Source organism: Myxine glutinosa, chromosome 3 (genome assembly GCF_964187855.1).
Source record: "Myxine glutinosa chromosome 3, kmMyxGlut1.1, whole genome shotgun sequence".
Lineage (NCBI taxonomy): Eukaryota > Metazoa > Chordata > Myxini > Myxiniformes > Myxinidae > Myxine > Myxine glutinosa.
In genome coordinates this window covers 63,422,879-63,437,318 of record NC_136263.1, presented here as the reverse complement: position 1 = coordinate 63,437,318, position 14,440 = coordinate 63,422,879, and the positions used below count along the sequence as shown (strand labels likewise).

The 14,440-nt window shown below is 47.2% G+C and overlaps 1 protein-coding gene across 2 annotated transcripts in view; it reads left to right on the top strand.

Annotated features, from left to right (window-relative positions):
* The window catches only part of LOC137423520 (protein eva-1 homolog A), a 33,079-nt gene extending 19,954 nt beyond the window's left edge, over positions 1-13,125 (top strand). The window contains exons 3-4 of one of the 2 annotated variants that reach the window (XR_010983725.2): positions 10,083-11,131; positions 11,631-13,125. Coding sequence is in view for 1 of the 2 variants with exons in the window: in XM_068110778.2 (XP_067966879.1) it covers positions 10,083-10,459 (377 nt within the window). In the remaining variant the exon portion in view is untranslated. Of the gene's footprint in view, positions 1-10,082 lie in introns of both variants that reach the window. The other variant, XM_068110778.2, reaches the window with a different exon arrangement.
* The last annotated feature ends 1,315 nt before the right edge of the window (positions 13,126-14,440 follow it).

The window sequence follows — 14,440 nt, the reverse complement described above, 5'->3', positions numbered from 1 at the left end:
GTCTCTGACATCGACTGGGAGAAATTTTTACCCACTCCTCCATGCAGAATTCTTTCAGCTGTGCGATGTTTGAGGGGTTTCTTGCATGCACAGCTCGTTTCAAATCCCCCCACAACATCTCGATGGGATTTATATCCGGGCTTTGACTTGGCCATTCCAGAACCCTCCATTTCTTTCTTTTCAGCCATTCCTTGGTGGATTTACTGGTATGTTTAGGGTCATTGTCATGTTGCAAGGTCCACCTTCGGTTGAGCTTCAACTTTCCGACAGATGGCCTCACATTATCCTCAAGCACCCTCTGGTTCAATGAAGAATTCATCGTGGATTCTATGATGGTGAGCTTCCCAGGCCCTGATGCAGCAAAGCTGCCCCAAACCATAATATTTCCACCACCATGCTTCACAGTTGGTATCAGGTTCTTGTGGTCAAATGCTGTCTTTGGTTTTCACCAAACATGTCTTCTGGTACTGTGGCCAAATAGCTCTACCTTTGACTCATCTGTCCAGAGCACATTGTTCCAGAAGTGCTGGTCTTTGCCTCGGTGTTCATTGGCAAACTTTAGTCTTGCCCTGATGTTCTTTCTGGACAGCAAAGGTTTCCTCCTGGCACACCTCCCATGTAGATCAAATTTGTGCAGCCTCTTTCTAATGGTAGACTCGTGCACTTTGTCATCAACAGTGGCTAGAGCTACCTGAAGGTCTCGTGATGACATTCTGGGGGTTCTTAGAGACTTCTTTCAGCATCTTCCGGTCTGCTCTCGGGCTGAACTTGCTGGGGCGGCCTGGCCTGAACAAGTTGGCAGTTGTTTGGAATCTTCTCCACTTGTAGATGATCTTCCGGACAGTCGAATGATTGATTTCAAATTGTTTGGAGATCTTTTTAAATCCCTTCCCAGACTCGTAGGCATCTATAACCATCTTTCTGAAGACCTCAGAGAGCTCTTTTGATCTAGGCATGGTGACGCTGCACACTTCAACAACAAAGAGCAAACCAAGCTAAATGTCTGAGGTTTAAATAAGACAGGTTCCTCCAAGATCCTCTCTAACGATGTTCTAATCATTTGCACCTGAGCTGGTGCACCTGATTCTAATTTTAGGTATTTGAAGTAGTGATAAATGTCGGGGTGTACTTACTTTTTCCATGTGTGAAATTTGCATTTATGTTTATTAAAATTATACAATGGACTACAAAATGTAAATGTTTCATGATATTTGTTATATTATATCACTTTTATCTATCGATATTGTTGAAATGAAGATCAAATAGCTGTATGTTGAAATATGTTGAAAAAGTCAAAACTTTACATGGGGTGTACTTACTTTTTCACGTGACTGTATATATATATATATATATATGTGATTATATATTGTTGTAGGTGACGGGTCGCGCCTCCGGCACGGCCGTCCCACGGGTGCAACGCCGGCTGGTTCGACACAGATCTCGGGTTACGCGCCTCTTTCGCGATACCAAATTACACCTGTGCCTTGCCAGTTGGGGAGACACCCGTCGCTACAGGTTGGGTTTTGTCAGAGACCGAGCGAAGTCTGCCGCAACCTGTAGCCAGCTTGGTTTTAATTACAAATCGAGCGGATTGCTCTTCAATGCGACACAGATGAATGCAGTGCGGCAACTTCCATACGAATCAACCAGATTTAATGGGGGAACATTAGGGTACACAAAACAAACAAGGCGTTCACGATAACATTATAATTCAACTATGAGTAATAACCCGCTCTTATCTAGGGAGCTACGATTAAGGGTTTCGCGGGGTGACCCTAACGAGATAACCCTTAGGCCTGGACAACATTCATACAAGACAGGGGGTACTTGGTGGTGTTGATGGACGAGAGGTAAAGATGTGAAAAGGGCGAATGCAGCTCGTAACAAGCCGATGTCGCCGGATTCGAAGGCCCCGCTTGGGCCTGCAGTCTGCCAAATGGCGGCCCGCCCTCTTATCGGCCACGCATCAAGCGTCGCGAAATGGCGGCCACCCGCTCTCCTTATCGGCCACGCGATCAGCACGATTGTCGAACTCCCTTCTTCCGAGAGAGAGAGAACTCCGTTATTCTCACTCGCCTTGGTGGTTCTCGTTCTTCCGGTTGCACTCGCTTTCAACCCAACCGTTCAACAAACACATGCACAGCTCGCTCCAAGCGCCCCGTCGAACCGCCGCGTGCTTTTCCGTTTCTCCCGCTCAACCACGCGCGGAGAGAGCTCTCCGGCAGGAACCCGCCGCGAAGGCCTGTCCACACGCCATCCGCGCATGCGTCTTTTTCCACCTCCTCCCTCGCACGTCCTCAGCGACTCCTCCAAGCGCCGCTTCCGGTTTTTGACGGCGCTTGTCGTTTTTGCCCGCTCAATCGCGCTTTCTCACGTCAATCCATTGCCTCGATCATGGCATTGCAACCGAGGCCGGTCTTAATGGAACTTGCACCTTGTTTGATTGTCAAGATGTAATTAAAAGGGAACCGTCTCTTGTACACCACCAATGCACCACACAAAACAGCCTGCTACACCTTCCGACACAAAACTACCATCCCAGTACAGACGATCTATGGTAAACATACATCTAAGAGGGGACCTGAACTAATTCTATATTTAATAAACCACTAAGGGCCATTTCCGCAACAATATATATATATAAAATATACACAGCATAACAAACAATTTGTTCTGTATGAACAATGAATCTTAGGCGTGCAAGAGTTAAGCTCGCACTGTACCAAAACACTGCCTAACTCTACCAATACCTTTACACATAAGACTCACACAACATACAACAACAACAACAACAACATGCATTTTAAGGCCATTTTCCCTGCGAGAGCGGGGGTTAGCCTTGCGGTCCCCATGACAATCTTCTCCATTTTGCCCTATTTTCTGCATCTCTCCTTGTTAACCCCCTTGCCCGCATTTCTTCTTTCACCATCTTTAGCCAAGTCTTTCTCAGTCTTCCCCGTCCTCTACTTCCTTCTACATTCATTTCCATCACTCTTCTCAACCAGTCACTTTCATCCTTCCTCAACACATGACCAAGCCATCTCAACCTGTTCCTCTTTACAGCATCAATCATAGGCTCTATTCCCATCATCTTTCGCAATTCATCATTTGTCTTCCTCTCTCTCAACGACACTCCGCACATCCACCGAACCATTCGCATTTCCAGCCTTCGTTGCTGCTCGACATTCATGACCCATGTCTCGCTCCCATAAATCATAACACTTCTCACACATGCAGTATACAACTTTCCCTTCAGCTTCAACGACACTCCCCTCCTCATCAGCACGCCACTCAGTTCCCAAAACGTCTTCCATGCACATCTCACTCCAGCAACCGTTGCAGAGTCTGATCCACCTTCTCCATTCAGCATGTCTCCGAGGTAGCAAAATGTTTTCACACCTTCCAGCTTCACGCCGTCTCCAAGATCCAACTCAACATTTCCTCCATCTGCAGCTCCCTCTGTGCAGACCTTACATTTGAATGTGGCTGCCACACTGGTTAATGACCCTCTCAGACCACTACATTTTTGATGAACCCACTCAGCACACATTGTACATTGAATGGAGTTCACTCCGACACCCTTCCTGCACACAGCACATGGCCACTTCCCAGTTCTTTCCACCTCACCACATGCTTTACCACTTGCCATCACCTTCGTCTTTCCTATATTCACCTTCAGACCTTTTGTCTCCATACATTCCTTCCACTTGTTCATCTTTTCCTTCAGTCCATCCATACTTTCCGCAATCAACACCAGATCATCTGCATATAACAACTCCCACGGTAAACCCTCCTTTATGGTCTGAGCCAGCACCTCCATCACAGCTACAAATAGTAGTGGACTTAGTACCGACCCCTGATGCACTCCCACCTTCACCTCAAACTCACCACTGTTCCCGTCCTTCGTCCTTACAGCGGTGCGCGCTCTTTTGTACATTGTGTTACGTGGTCCTCTCGGTGACTACCTGGTCTCGGTGACCCCCGGACCGTGAGAGGAACTTCGCCAGAAAGATGTATTATATATGCGCTTTCGTAACGCAAGCCATATGAATTCCACCCAAGAGAAAACTGATTTTCAATGATATATTTCAAGGGTAATGATACCATACAATTTCAATGATACCATCAAGGATATATTCCCCGAGCAATCCACCATCAACAATTCACACTCAACAATCAATCCCCTAGATGATTAAGATGGCCATCTTACATACGTGTGTCCCCTTTTGTACTCACGACCCCCTTTGGTCTCTGTCCCTCACAATGTCTCTGGGCCCCTCCTGACCAAGATGATGGTCGGCTTCGCCGCACTCGGGCGGTTAAACGAACTCCGGGCGGACGTGGTTCCACCGGGCATGTATCGTACCGGGACCCACGGCTGCAGCACCCCTCCTGGCCAAGCGAAGCGGGTAATGTAAAGCAGGCAAAAGCAACACGCCGCTTGCAACGCGTGTTAGGCCCCCGAAGTGCGACCCGTACGCGCCTTTGTAGACGGTGCGGTGAACGGTGCCAGACGCTGGGTCGGTGCACGGCCCCACGGCCGCTTGACGTGTCAACCGGGTAGTTACACGTCCCGGTAACTCCTCTCGCCAGACGGGCTTGGGAGCGCAGCTTTTCCACGCGGCTCAATATCGATCCCAACTCGTCGTCCGACCTGGGCGAGGAAGAAGAATCCTCGTAGCTTCTCCGGACCTCGTGTCTTTTCTTCTTCCGTTTCCGGTCTCTTTTCCCAGAAGGGCTCCTGACCCTCCAACCACAACAACCCTTAATCGACTACACATTGATAAGCAAAGACTTGAATAGTAATTCACATACATTCACATAAATATGTAACAATTGCCATCACAACTCTGATCAACCATTCCTCCACTTCTATCTTCCTCAATGCCCATGTCAATACTTCGTGTGGAACCCTATTGAATGCTTTCTCCAGATCAACAAACCCAAGAAACAACTTCTTCCTCTTCTCCATGTACTTCTCCTGCAACTGCCTAACAATAAAGAGCACGTCTGTCGTTCCTCTTCCTGGCATAAATCCAAACTGCATTTCGTCGATCTTCACCTTCTTCCTTATCCTCCTCTCCAACACCCTTTCCAATACCTTCATTCCATGCTCCAATAACTTTATCGCTCGGTACGAGCCACACTCCAGAGGGTCACCTTTCCCCTTGTATAGAGGGACGAGGGGACTCAGTTCCCAATCCACTGGAATGCGACCTTCTTTCACCACCAGATTACAGATCTCTGCCATTCTCTTCACACCCCAACTTCCAGCTGCCTTCAACATATCTCCCACAACTCCCGTCGGCCCTCCCGCTTTTCTACTCTTCATTGCTTTTATCGCTTCCTCAACTTCCTTCTCAGTTATCTTCTCTGCCGGTCCAAAAACTGGGTTACTCTCTCTGTTGCCATCCCATTCATCCTCTGTATTCAACAGCATTTCCATATATCTTTTCCATCTTCCTTTAATTCCATCTGGGTCCACAACGATTTGTCCCACTTCATCCTTCAAGCAACTCACCCCCATCACATCACACCTCTCTTTCGCTATCTGCTTTGCAATCCTGAATACCGCTCTCTGACCCTCTTCCGAATCCAAGCGTTTTCCGAACATTTTCCTACATGTCTCCTGCGCCTTTGCTACCTCTTTCTTTGCAGCCTTCTTGGCTGCCTTATAACTTTCATGCTCTGCTTTTTCTGCTCCCGTATCCTTCGCCTTCTGCCACTCCTTGAACTTCTTCCTCTTCTCGTCAATCCTCTTTCCAACTTCTTCATCCCACCACCATGTTTCCGAGTGCCTCGGTGGTCCTTTTGTCCATCCACATACCTCACCAACGGCTCCCAACAGACTATCTTTCATTGACATCCAACCACGTTCAAGCTCAACCACATCATCCTCTACCCGACTCAGCTTCTCTTTGAATGCCTCCCTTATTGTCACCTCTTTCAACCCTCCACACCTTCATTCTCGGTTGGTACTTCACCCGCCGAGCTCTCCTCGCACCTTTCACCCTTATGTCGCAGACAACCAAGTGGTGCTGTGAAACAGCCTCCTCCCCCGGGATCACCTTTGTGTCCCGGAGGTGCCCCCTATCTCGTCTACGCACCATCAGGTAGTCAACAGTTGTCGTCGACCCACCTGACGTGTATGTAACAAGCTTATTATCCCCTTTCTGGAACTGAGTATTACAAATCAACAAATCAGCTCCATCAGCAAACTCCAAAATCCTTTCACCTTCTCCATTTCTCACACCATATCCGTAACCCCCATGAACTCCCTCAAAACCGTCCATACTCCTTCCCACATGTCCATTTAGGTCTCCTCCTACCACAACAACTTCCTCATCTTTCACCTTTTCCATCAGCTTCTCTATCGCACACCAGAACTTGTCCTTCTCTTCATCGCTCCGACCAACCTGCGGAGTATATCCCGAGATGACGTTGACCAAGAGCTTTCCAATCATCATTTTCACCATCATCAACCTATCACTCACTCTAGTCACACTCACGACACTGTCTACAAACTCCTCAGAAAACAGGACACCAACACCATTCACGCCCTCCGGGCACCCTTGCCACACAAACTTGTATTTCTGTCCCTGCCTACCCTTCACCATTCTCACACCAATTCCCTTCCATCTCGTCTCTTGCACACAACATATGTCCACTCTTCTTATGATCAATACTTCCACCACTTCTCCTGATCTCCCTGTCATTGTCCCTACATTCCATGTCCCAAACCTCAGAAACCGATCTCCACTTCGGGCTGTACCCTGCCCATATGTGGTTGTAATTGTCATGGTTCTCTTTTTGAGGCAATGTTTTTATGGCCGGGTGCCCTTCCTGACGCCAACCCTCTGAGTCGCCTCTTACGACACGCAGGGATACGGTGTACCTATTCTAACCAGGGTACACACCGTACACACCGGTCCAAGTCAATTCATGTAAAAGCACAAGGATGGGCGAGTCGTCCTCCCAAATACATTACACATACAAGCTCCTCCACAAGCTTGAGATCACCATTGATAACAAAGAAAAGGTTCGTTTACACTGCACGTTAAGTAGCTAAGATGGCCAGGCGTACAGAATGTAAACGCAACACTTTCGAAGGTGAGATCCTCAGTGAGCAGAAGCACTCGGAGCCCTCAAGCACGTCGTGCAAACGAGCCTCAGGAAGCAGGAAAGGAGGCCTCAAGCACGTCGTGCAAACGAGCCACAGGAAGCAGGAAAGGAGGCCTCAAGCACGTCGTGCAAATGAGCCTCAGGAAGCCGGAAAGGAGGCCTCAAGCACGTCGTGCAAACGAGCCTCAGGAAGCAAGAAAGGAGGCCTCAAGCACGTCGTGCAAACGAGCCTCAGGAAGCAGGAAAGGAGGCCTCAAGCACGTCGTGCAAATGAGCCTCAGGAAGCAGGAAAGGAGGCCTCAAGCACGTCGTGCAAACGAGCCTCAGGAAGCAGGAAAGGAGGCCTCAAGCACGTCGTGCAAACGAGCCTCAGGAAGCAGGAAAGGAGGCCTCAAGCACGTCGTGCAAACGAGCCTCAGGAAGCAGGAAAGGAGGCCTCAAGCACGTCATGCAAACGAGCCTCAGGAAGCCTTGTCTTGTCCTGTCCTCGCTTGTTTAGCTGATGACGATGAAAGGAAGACCGACGAGGGTCCAGTTGAACCTTCCTGCGCTGAGATTGAGTATCGTATACAACACAATGAAATGAAAAAAGAAATAATATAATGCTCTTTGTATTTGTATCGGCCGGCACTCAGCTCTGGTCTACGGGGCTTTTCGGAGTTTGATGGTCGTATCCGTGGTATAACCACCCCGCGTGGGAAGCACACAAGATGGCACGGATTCGCACCTGTAGCCAGCCGCCGGCATGAGGCAAGCAGACAGGATAGCCTCCTTTGGTTTGCTCGCTATCTCCTCTGTCTCTGAAGAGCACCACCGTCCACTTCTCCTCAGGCAAGGGTAATAAATGTTTTAAGCCGCCTGGTACTAAGCTCACACAACGTACGTGAGAGTTAATTAACTCACACAACGTACGTAACTTTACACACAACGTACGTGAGAGTTAATTCTGGCGAAGGTGGTGGTGGTTCGTGTGCAGCCACCCGGCTGCTGGTTGCATCATTTTCAGTGGGTGTGTCTGCCGCTGATGCAATGCCTCTCTATAACCAGTTATCTGGTACTCATTTTGCCGACCTCGGAAGGGGTGACAGGCTGAGTCAACCCCTACCAACATACATAATTTGTGACAATGTATAACCCTTGGGTCGGAAGGTAATGGCAACCCACCCAGTTTTACCCTTGCCATGAAACTGCTCCGGCAGCACCGACACTCTGCAACAGAGTATGGTACATGAGAATCGGAATAACTCATGGTGGTTGCAGTGAAGGTGTGGTGATAGATTTGTGGTGGTAATCGTGTGAGTGATAGTGGTGTAATCGTGGCATTGCAATGGCGTAATAGTGAAAAGGGCTGTTATGGTGGCTGTGAGAGTGAATGGTTGGAGTGGTACTCATGGTGGTAATACAGGAGAACCCCTGCATTTGCAGGGGATACATTCTTGAAAACTAGCACAAATGTCGGAATTTTAAAAAGTTTAAGAACAAGAATGCACATAATTACAGTTTTAGTAAAAAAAGCTTACAAAAAAACCAACAGTAGGTACTGTTAACCATTTTTATTTACTTTTGATGTGGTTATGACGATGAGTCAGAATCCACAGAACTCCTCTGAAGGGGACGCAGGTGAGGGTGCTGAAGAGTCGTACACTGAAGGGGACGCAGGTGAAGGTGCTGAACAGTCATGCACTGAAGAGGATGCAGTTGAAGGTGCTGAAGTCGTGCATTGAAGGGGACACAGTTGAGAGTGCTGAAGAGTCGTACACTGAAGGGGATGCGGGATGCAGGTGAGGGTGCTGAAGAGCCATGCACTGAAGGGGGACATAGGTGAGGGTGCTGAAGTGCCTTGCACTGAAGGGGACACGGGTGAGGGTGCTGATAGTGTTGAGGAGAAGGGACCGGAGCGAGAAAAATAGGTGATCAATAGATGTGCTCTTTATACGGCAACAAAACATCTGCTGAGGCACGCTCGCATTGCTGTGAGCTTCACATTGTGGAGGTTGCACCGCTTCCTGAACTGGTCAAACCATCCCTTCCCTGCTTGGAAGGGACAGGGGCCACTCGTACCGGCATCACTTGTGTTAGCAGCACCACCTGCACTAACCAGATGACCATCCATGTGCTTTGCCATTTCATGAATGATAGGTCCACATAAAGGACTGGCTAGCCTTCCTCTCACTTCCACTCCACTTTCCCATTTGTATATCCTCGGAGAGAGAACCGGTCAAACATTTTTCTGCACATTGTCCTGAAGCCACTCATTCAATGCCTTCTCCATTTTCTTAATATGAACATCCCTGACCTGTGTAACGACTTTGGCACCGAGTGCTGTGCTAGCCGCAACACTTTCATGAATCGCCTTCTCATTTTTCTTTATGTACCGCACAGTGGACTCATTCACACCATAATGTCTGCCCACAAGCTCATCACTTTTTTCTGCCTCTTGGAAACAGATGCATCTCCTGCACTACTCGTACGCTTAGGATCCATGATTGATTTGAAACAATGAGCACAAAAGTTCACGAGCGCAAGGAATCACAGCAGGTCAAGGCCGCGGGACGAGAAGAAAGTTGGACCCAGGACGCGCTGCGTCGACAGACCCGTGCAGGGGATTGTGGGTAGATGGAGGAGGGTAGGTAGTGTGGTCATTGTTTGTGCGGAATGATGGTGGGGTATGGTTTATGCCCGAAAAAACCTCGAGTAGCTGTAGCAAAGTGCCGTGAAAGTAGAAACCGTTCACGTTTCATAAACCGCGAATCGCTGGGTTCCGCAAGTTGCGAATCCGTGAATGTCAGGGTTCTACGTTACTAGTGATAATGGCAGGGATACAAGTCAATGGTTGTTTGTTGTTGTAGTGAAGACTACAATGGTGGTGTAATAGTGTATATGTGGTTGGAATGAAAGTGCTAATTAGAAGTAATCTTGGGAACATTATTATTAAATTCCTTTCCCCAATTTCTCCTTAGAGCACCCAGAACGAGCGGCGTTGGTCTGCTTGTCCGGCCTTGTCGTTGGCCTCCTTCTCACCCTGTGTGGTTTGGTTTATGGTGTCCACTGCCAGCGGGATTGCCGTAGACTGCGTGGGAAGGCCGGCCAGAATTCCCGTCGTGTTGCTTCGGATTCCGGGAATTCCGATTCGGAAGATTCCGAGTCGTCGAGCTCGTCGGTTGTACGAGCACAGAATTTGACCCAGGATTTTGGTACGCCCACAAACGTGTTCACGTCGGCGGAGGAAATTGAAATGGCTCAGAGGCTCGAAGAGAGGGAGCGGATTCTCAATGAAATATGGAGGAATGGAAGGACAGACGTTGTTCATCCGAGCAACCTAGGCCATTACTACTGAAGGTCCATCTGTCTGCAAATGTCCAACTCCAACTGTGGTTTTTAATGCTGTGCTCGATTTAAGAGTATTATCATGTAATCGCTGATCGCACATACACTGCCCTACATTAGAGGTCAGACCTAAAAAGCAATTTGCTGCGAAAAGGGGTCACGGGTCAAGTTTGGGATTAGTGGAGCGCGATGTTCCAACAGTGGTGCCTTGGCGTGTGTTACTACTTTCACTCAAAATTCATACAAGCTTTGGGCCGAACGGTGTTGTTACTGTTGCTGTCGTTATTGTTGTTGCCATTATTGTTTTTGCGAGAGAATTTCCATGATTGCAGACAAACTCCTGCCATATGTATTGCTTATGTTACTCAAACTTGGAAGGTGTTTACAAAGTTTTCTTGTGCACATAATTTGACAAAGCCGCTATTATTTTTGATCTCACTTTTCACCCTTTACCTGAATTTTTTTCCACTTTCACTATTTTTTGGAGAAATATAACACTTCGGGAGGTTTTTTTTTGTTTGTTTTTTTTTTTTAGTGCAAGTACAGGAGAAGGGGGAGAAGAATCGACCTCAGTGAGTGTGGACTAGTGTCACGTGTAGACAAGACCTGGTGAGGCATATGGATTATCCCACCCTGGAAGTCGTTAATGAGCCAGCTGGGTTCTTCAGACAATCCAGCAAAGGTGTGGCAGTTCTCCTGAAACTAACTCGATTTCCTGAAGCCTAGAATTCAAATCTCCTGATATATTGCTGCCTTAAGCTGGATTTGAACACAACCTCTGGGATGATAGTCCTCTCGGATTTGGTGTGTTCTTTATCTTTTTCTTTTTTTTAACTCGCGGATTACATTTACCAGATAAGTGACTGAACCGTTATTTCTTTTCTTTCTCCTTTAATCAAACACTAAGTGTATATTGTAAGAACTTGTCGTCATAATTGTTTATAAACTTGTGATTAGTGGTGAAACTTGTACTTGAGTACTTTTATAAAAAGCCAATACTTGAGCAATGCATTTGAATACCTGGCACAGGGTTGATGGACCAAATAGCCATCTCCTACTTTGAAGTTCCTTGTGTCATGCAAACTGAGTCAAATACTTGGAATGTGTGCCATTCGTTATGCCAAAATGATGTCATAATCTGGACCGTTTGTCCACAATTTGGTCTTTGTTGTCCTGCGTAGCAATTCCCATGATTTCCCTCGGACCCGCGGGACGTGACCCGTGACCCAGGCTGACATTCCGGTGCAACTGCAACTCGATGTGCAACTTCTCATCCAACTCCAACTTCCTTGTGGAATATTGTCTATGCAATTCCGTTAATTTTAACCACAGTACAACTACCGTGCCTTGTACGAAACCTTTGACTTTAGACCAAACCTATGTTGTTGGAAATGCAGTGCTTGCACCTAAAAAGTTTTACAAGTTTTATACGAATTACACTGCTGTATTTTGGGGTTCGCTCTTCCCTTTCCCCACCGCCACTTCCCCATTTGACATCTAAATGTTTGTTTATTTCACGTGGGAAGAATAATAGGTTTCCCATATGGTTCTCTCCAAGCTAGTGTGTACTTTGAGATGAAAGAAGTGCAGGAAGCAGAGGCTGTTCTGGCGTAGAGGCTATGGCCCAGACAGAGGTTATGGTCCCGTTGTCCTTTGCTCCGTCCCTTTGTATAAACGTTCTATCCTGGCCTGTCTCTACGGGTGCGTTTGTAATTGCACATCTGCAGGAAATGCTAGCACGGACTCCTCAAGGTAATTCCTTCAATGCAATTCTTCACAGGTTATCATCATCGGTCATTTTGCAAACGCTCAAAACAGCTGCGAATGATCTCGAGTTGCAAACACAGAGGCTCATTGTAAAGGGGAAGCATTTCTTTTGCTGTGATTTTGTTTCTTTTTATAAATCGATAACTGGCTTTATTTGATCTGACAGGTTGCTGCAGTGGTAGTGCGCTCTCCTCAGCTGTCTGTTCTGGGTTCGATTCCCGACGTGACTATGAAACTGTCGTAATGGTGCTTTCCAGGCAGGACATTTCCAGGCAGGTTGCATCAATCGGTGCGCCGCCACCATCGGACGAACGTTTACCTAAGGACCAGTCTGCCATCGTTGGTTGCTGTTTGTGGACTTTAAAGATGTCCTTCGCGAAGCTTACTTGAGCTATCTTTCCAAACGTAGGTGAGCCTGCACCTGGCAAAATTACAAAATCCTGCCCTGACTACCTCTGGGAAGGCAAAGGCAACCCACCCAATATAATCCTTGCCATAAGACTGCTTCGGCAGCAACAACTCTGTCAGCAGAGTATGGTACATAGATTAAGCTTTTATTTCATGAACATTATTATGTAATAGAGACTTGGGAAAATTTATTTCTTCCCCTTTTCCCCAGTGTACCGTCCAATGACTTGCGTGTGTGCTTTGTGGGCCTGACTACAGTACATGGATTCCTGGAATATTTGTGCCACTTCAGAAAAAAAAGATATCTCCATAATTGTTTAAAATTCTCAATGTTCACTGATCATTTGTTCCACTTGCAATGTGTGTATTTATGAGTATTTATATGAACTATACGCTCCTTGTTTGACGGGGCACCTTGTATGATGCAGGCTATGGGAATCTTAGAGATAGCAATGCACAAGATTTGTAAATCATTATTATTCAAATAAAATGTTGACGTCATCACAGTTTACGTAATCATTCAGGATTTTCTTTTTGCCACTGCAATTGATGGGCGTTAAAGATCCCACGGTGTCTTTTGCGAAGAGTAGGCGAGCCATCACCGGCACCATAAAATTACAAATCCCTGTCCTGTGACTGCTGGGAAGGCAATGGCAAACCACCCAGTGTAACCTTTGCCAATAGACTCCTTTGGCAACACCAACGCTCTATGATGAGTGGCACGTAAGCTCCGCAGTGAATTAGGACCGTTTGAAAGCAGCGTTAAGCGATCGGTTGTGTACGTACGTACGTGTCAGCATTTTAAAAATTCATTTTCTCGGCAAACGTTGGTCCGATTGACACTTTTTCACCACGACATGTGTCTACTTGTGCAGAATTTTTGTGATAATTATGGCGTCATGAGTCACGTGGTATAGGCGCCATCTTGGAAAAACTGAAAAAAATTTGGACCTCTATATCTCCAAAACCGCTCCACGGAAAGAATTGAAATGTGGCTCTTTGTAAAGAACTCTGCGTGAGTAATGTGATCAATGATGTCATTGGTGCCTTAATTATGACGTCATAATTTCGACAAAAACAACGCTTCGTCCAATCTTTTTTTTTGTTGTTGTTGTATACAAGATCGAGGCTTGTGAAAGAGCTAACGTTGATCACAAAAAGACAAACTGACACACAAAACATAATAAAGGGAGTGGGAGACAAGATGAAGAGCAGGGACATCGGGAGATCTGTGGGAAGGAGAGGGCTTGGGGGGAGGAGGCATGGGAAAGGGGGGTGGGAGAGGTAAAAAAAACATATGAACACTGCAAGGAATACCAGGAAAGAATTCGGTATTGCATAAAAGTGGATCTGGGGTGAATTAACGGGGGTAGAAAAGATCAAGGTTTTGGATGGGGGAAGATAAGAGATGGTGGTGAACAGCTGTTTTAAAGACCTGGAGGGAGGAGAGGGATTGAAGAGAGTGAGGGAGTTTGTTCCAGAGGTGGGAGAAAAGAGGAATGAAGGTGAGCAGAGAGTCTTGATTTTGGCAGTTTAACCAGAAGAGGGTTGCTGGCAGATCTTGTGCGACCTGCAGGAATATTTGGGGGACAGAGCACAGAGAGAGCTGGGGGAGCAAGGCCAGAGAGGAGTCGTTAGAAGACAGAAAGACCACCAACCTGCCTGCGGTGAGTGAGTGAAAGGCCCTCGGAGTTAGCTTCATCAGGGGAGATTCCAATGATTCTGAAAGCTTTGGTTTCAACAGAGTGAAGCCAAGCTAGGTGTGAGCGGGAGCACCAGCCCAGAGGGGAGAACAGTATTCCATTGAGCTGCGGAT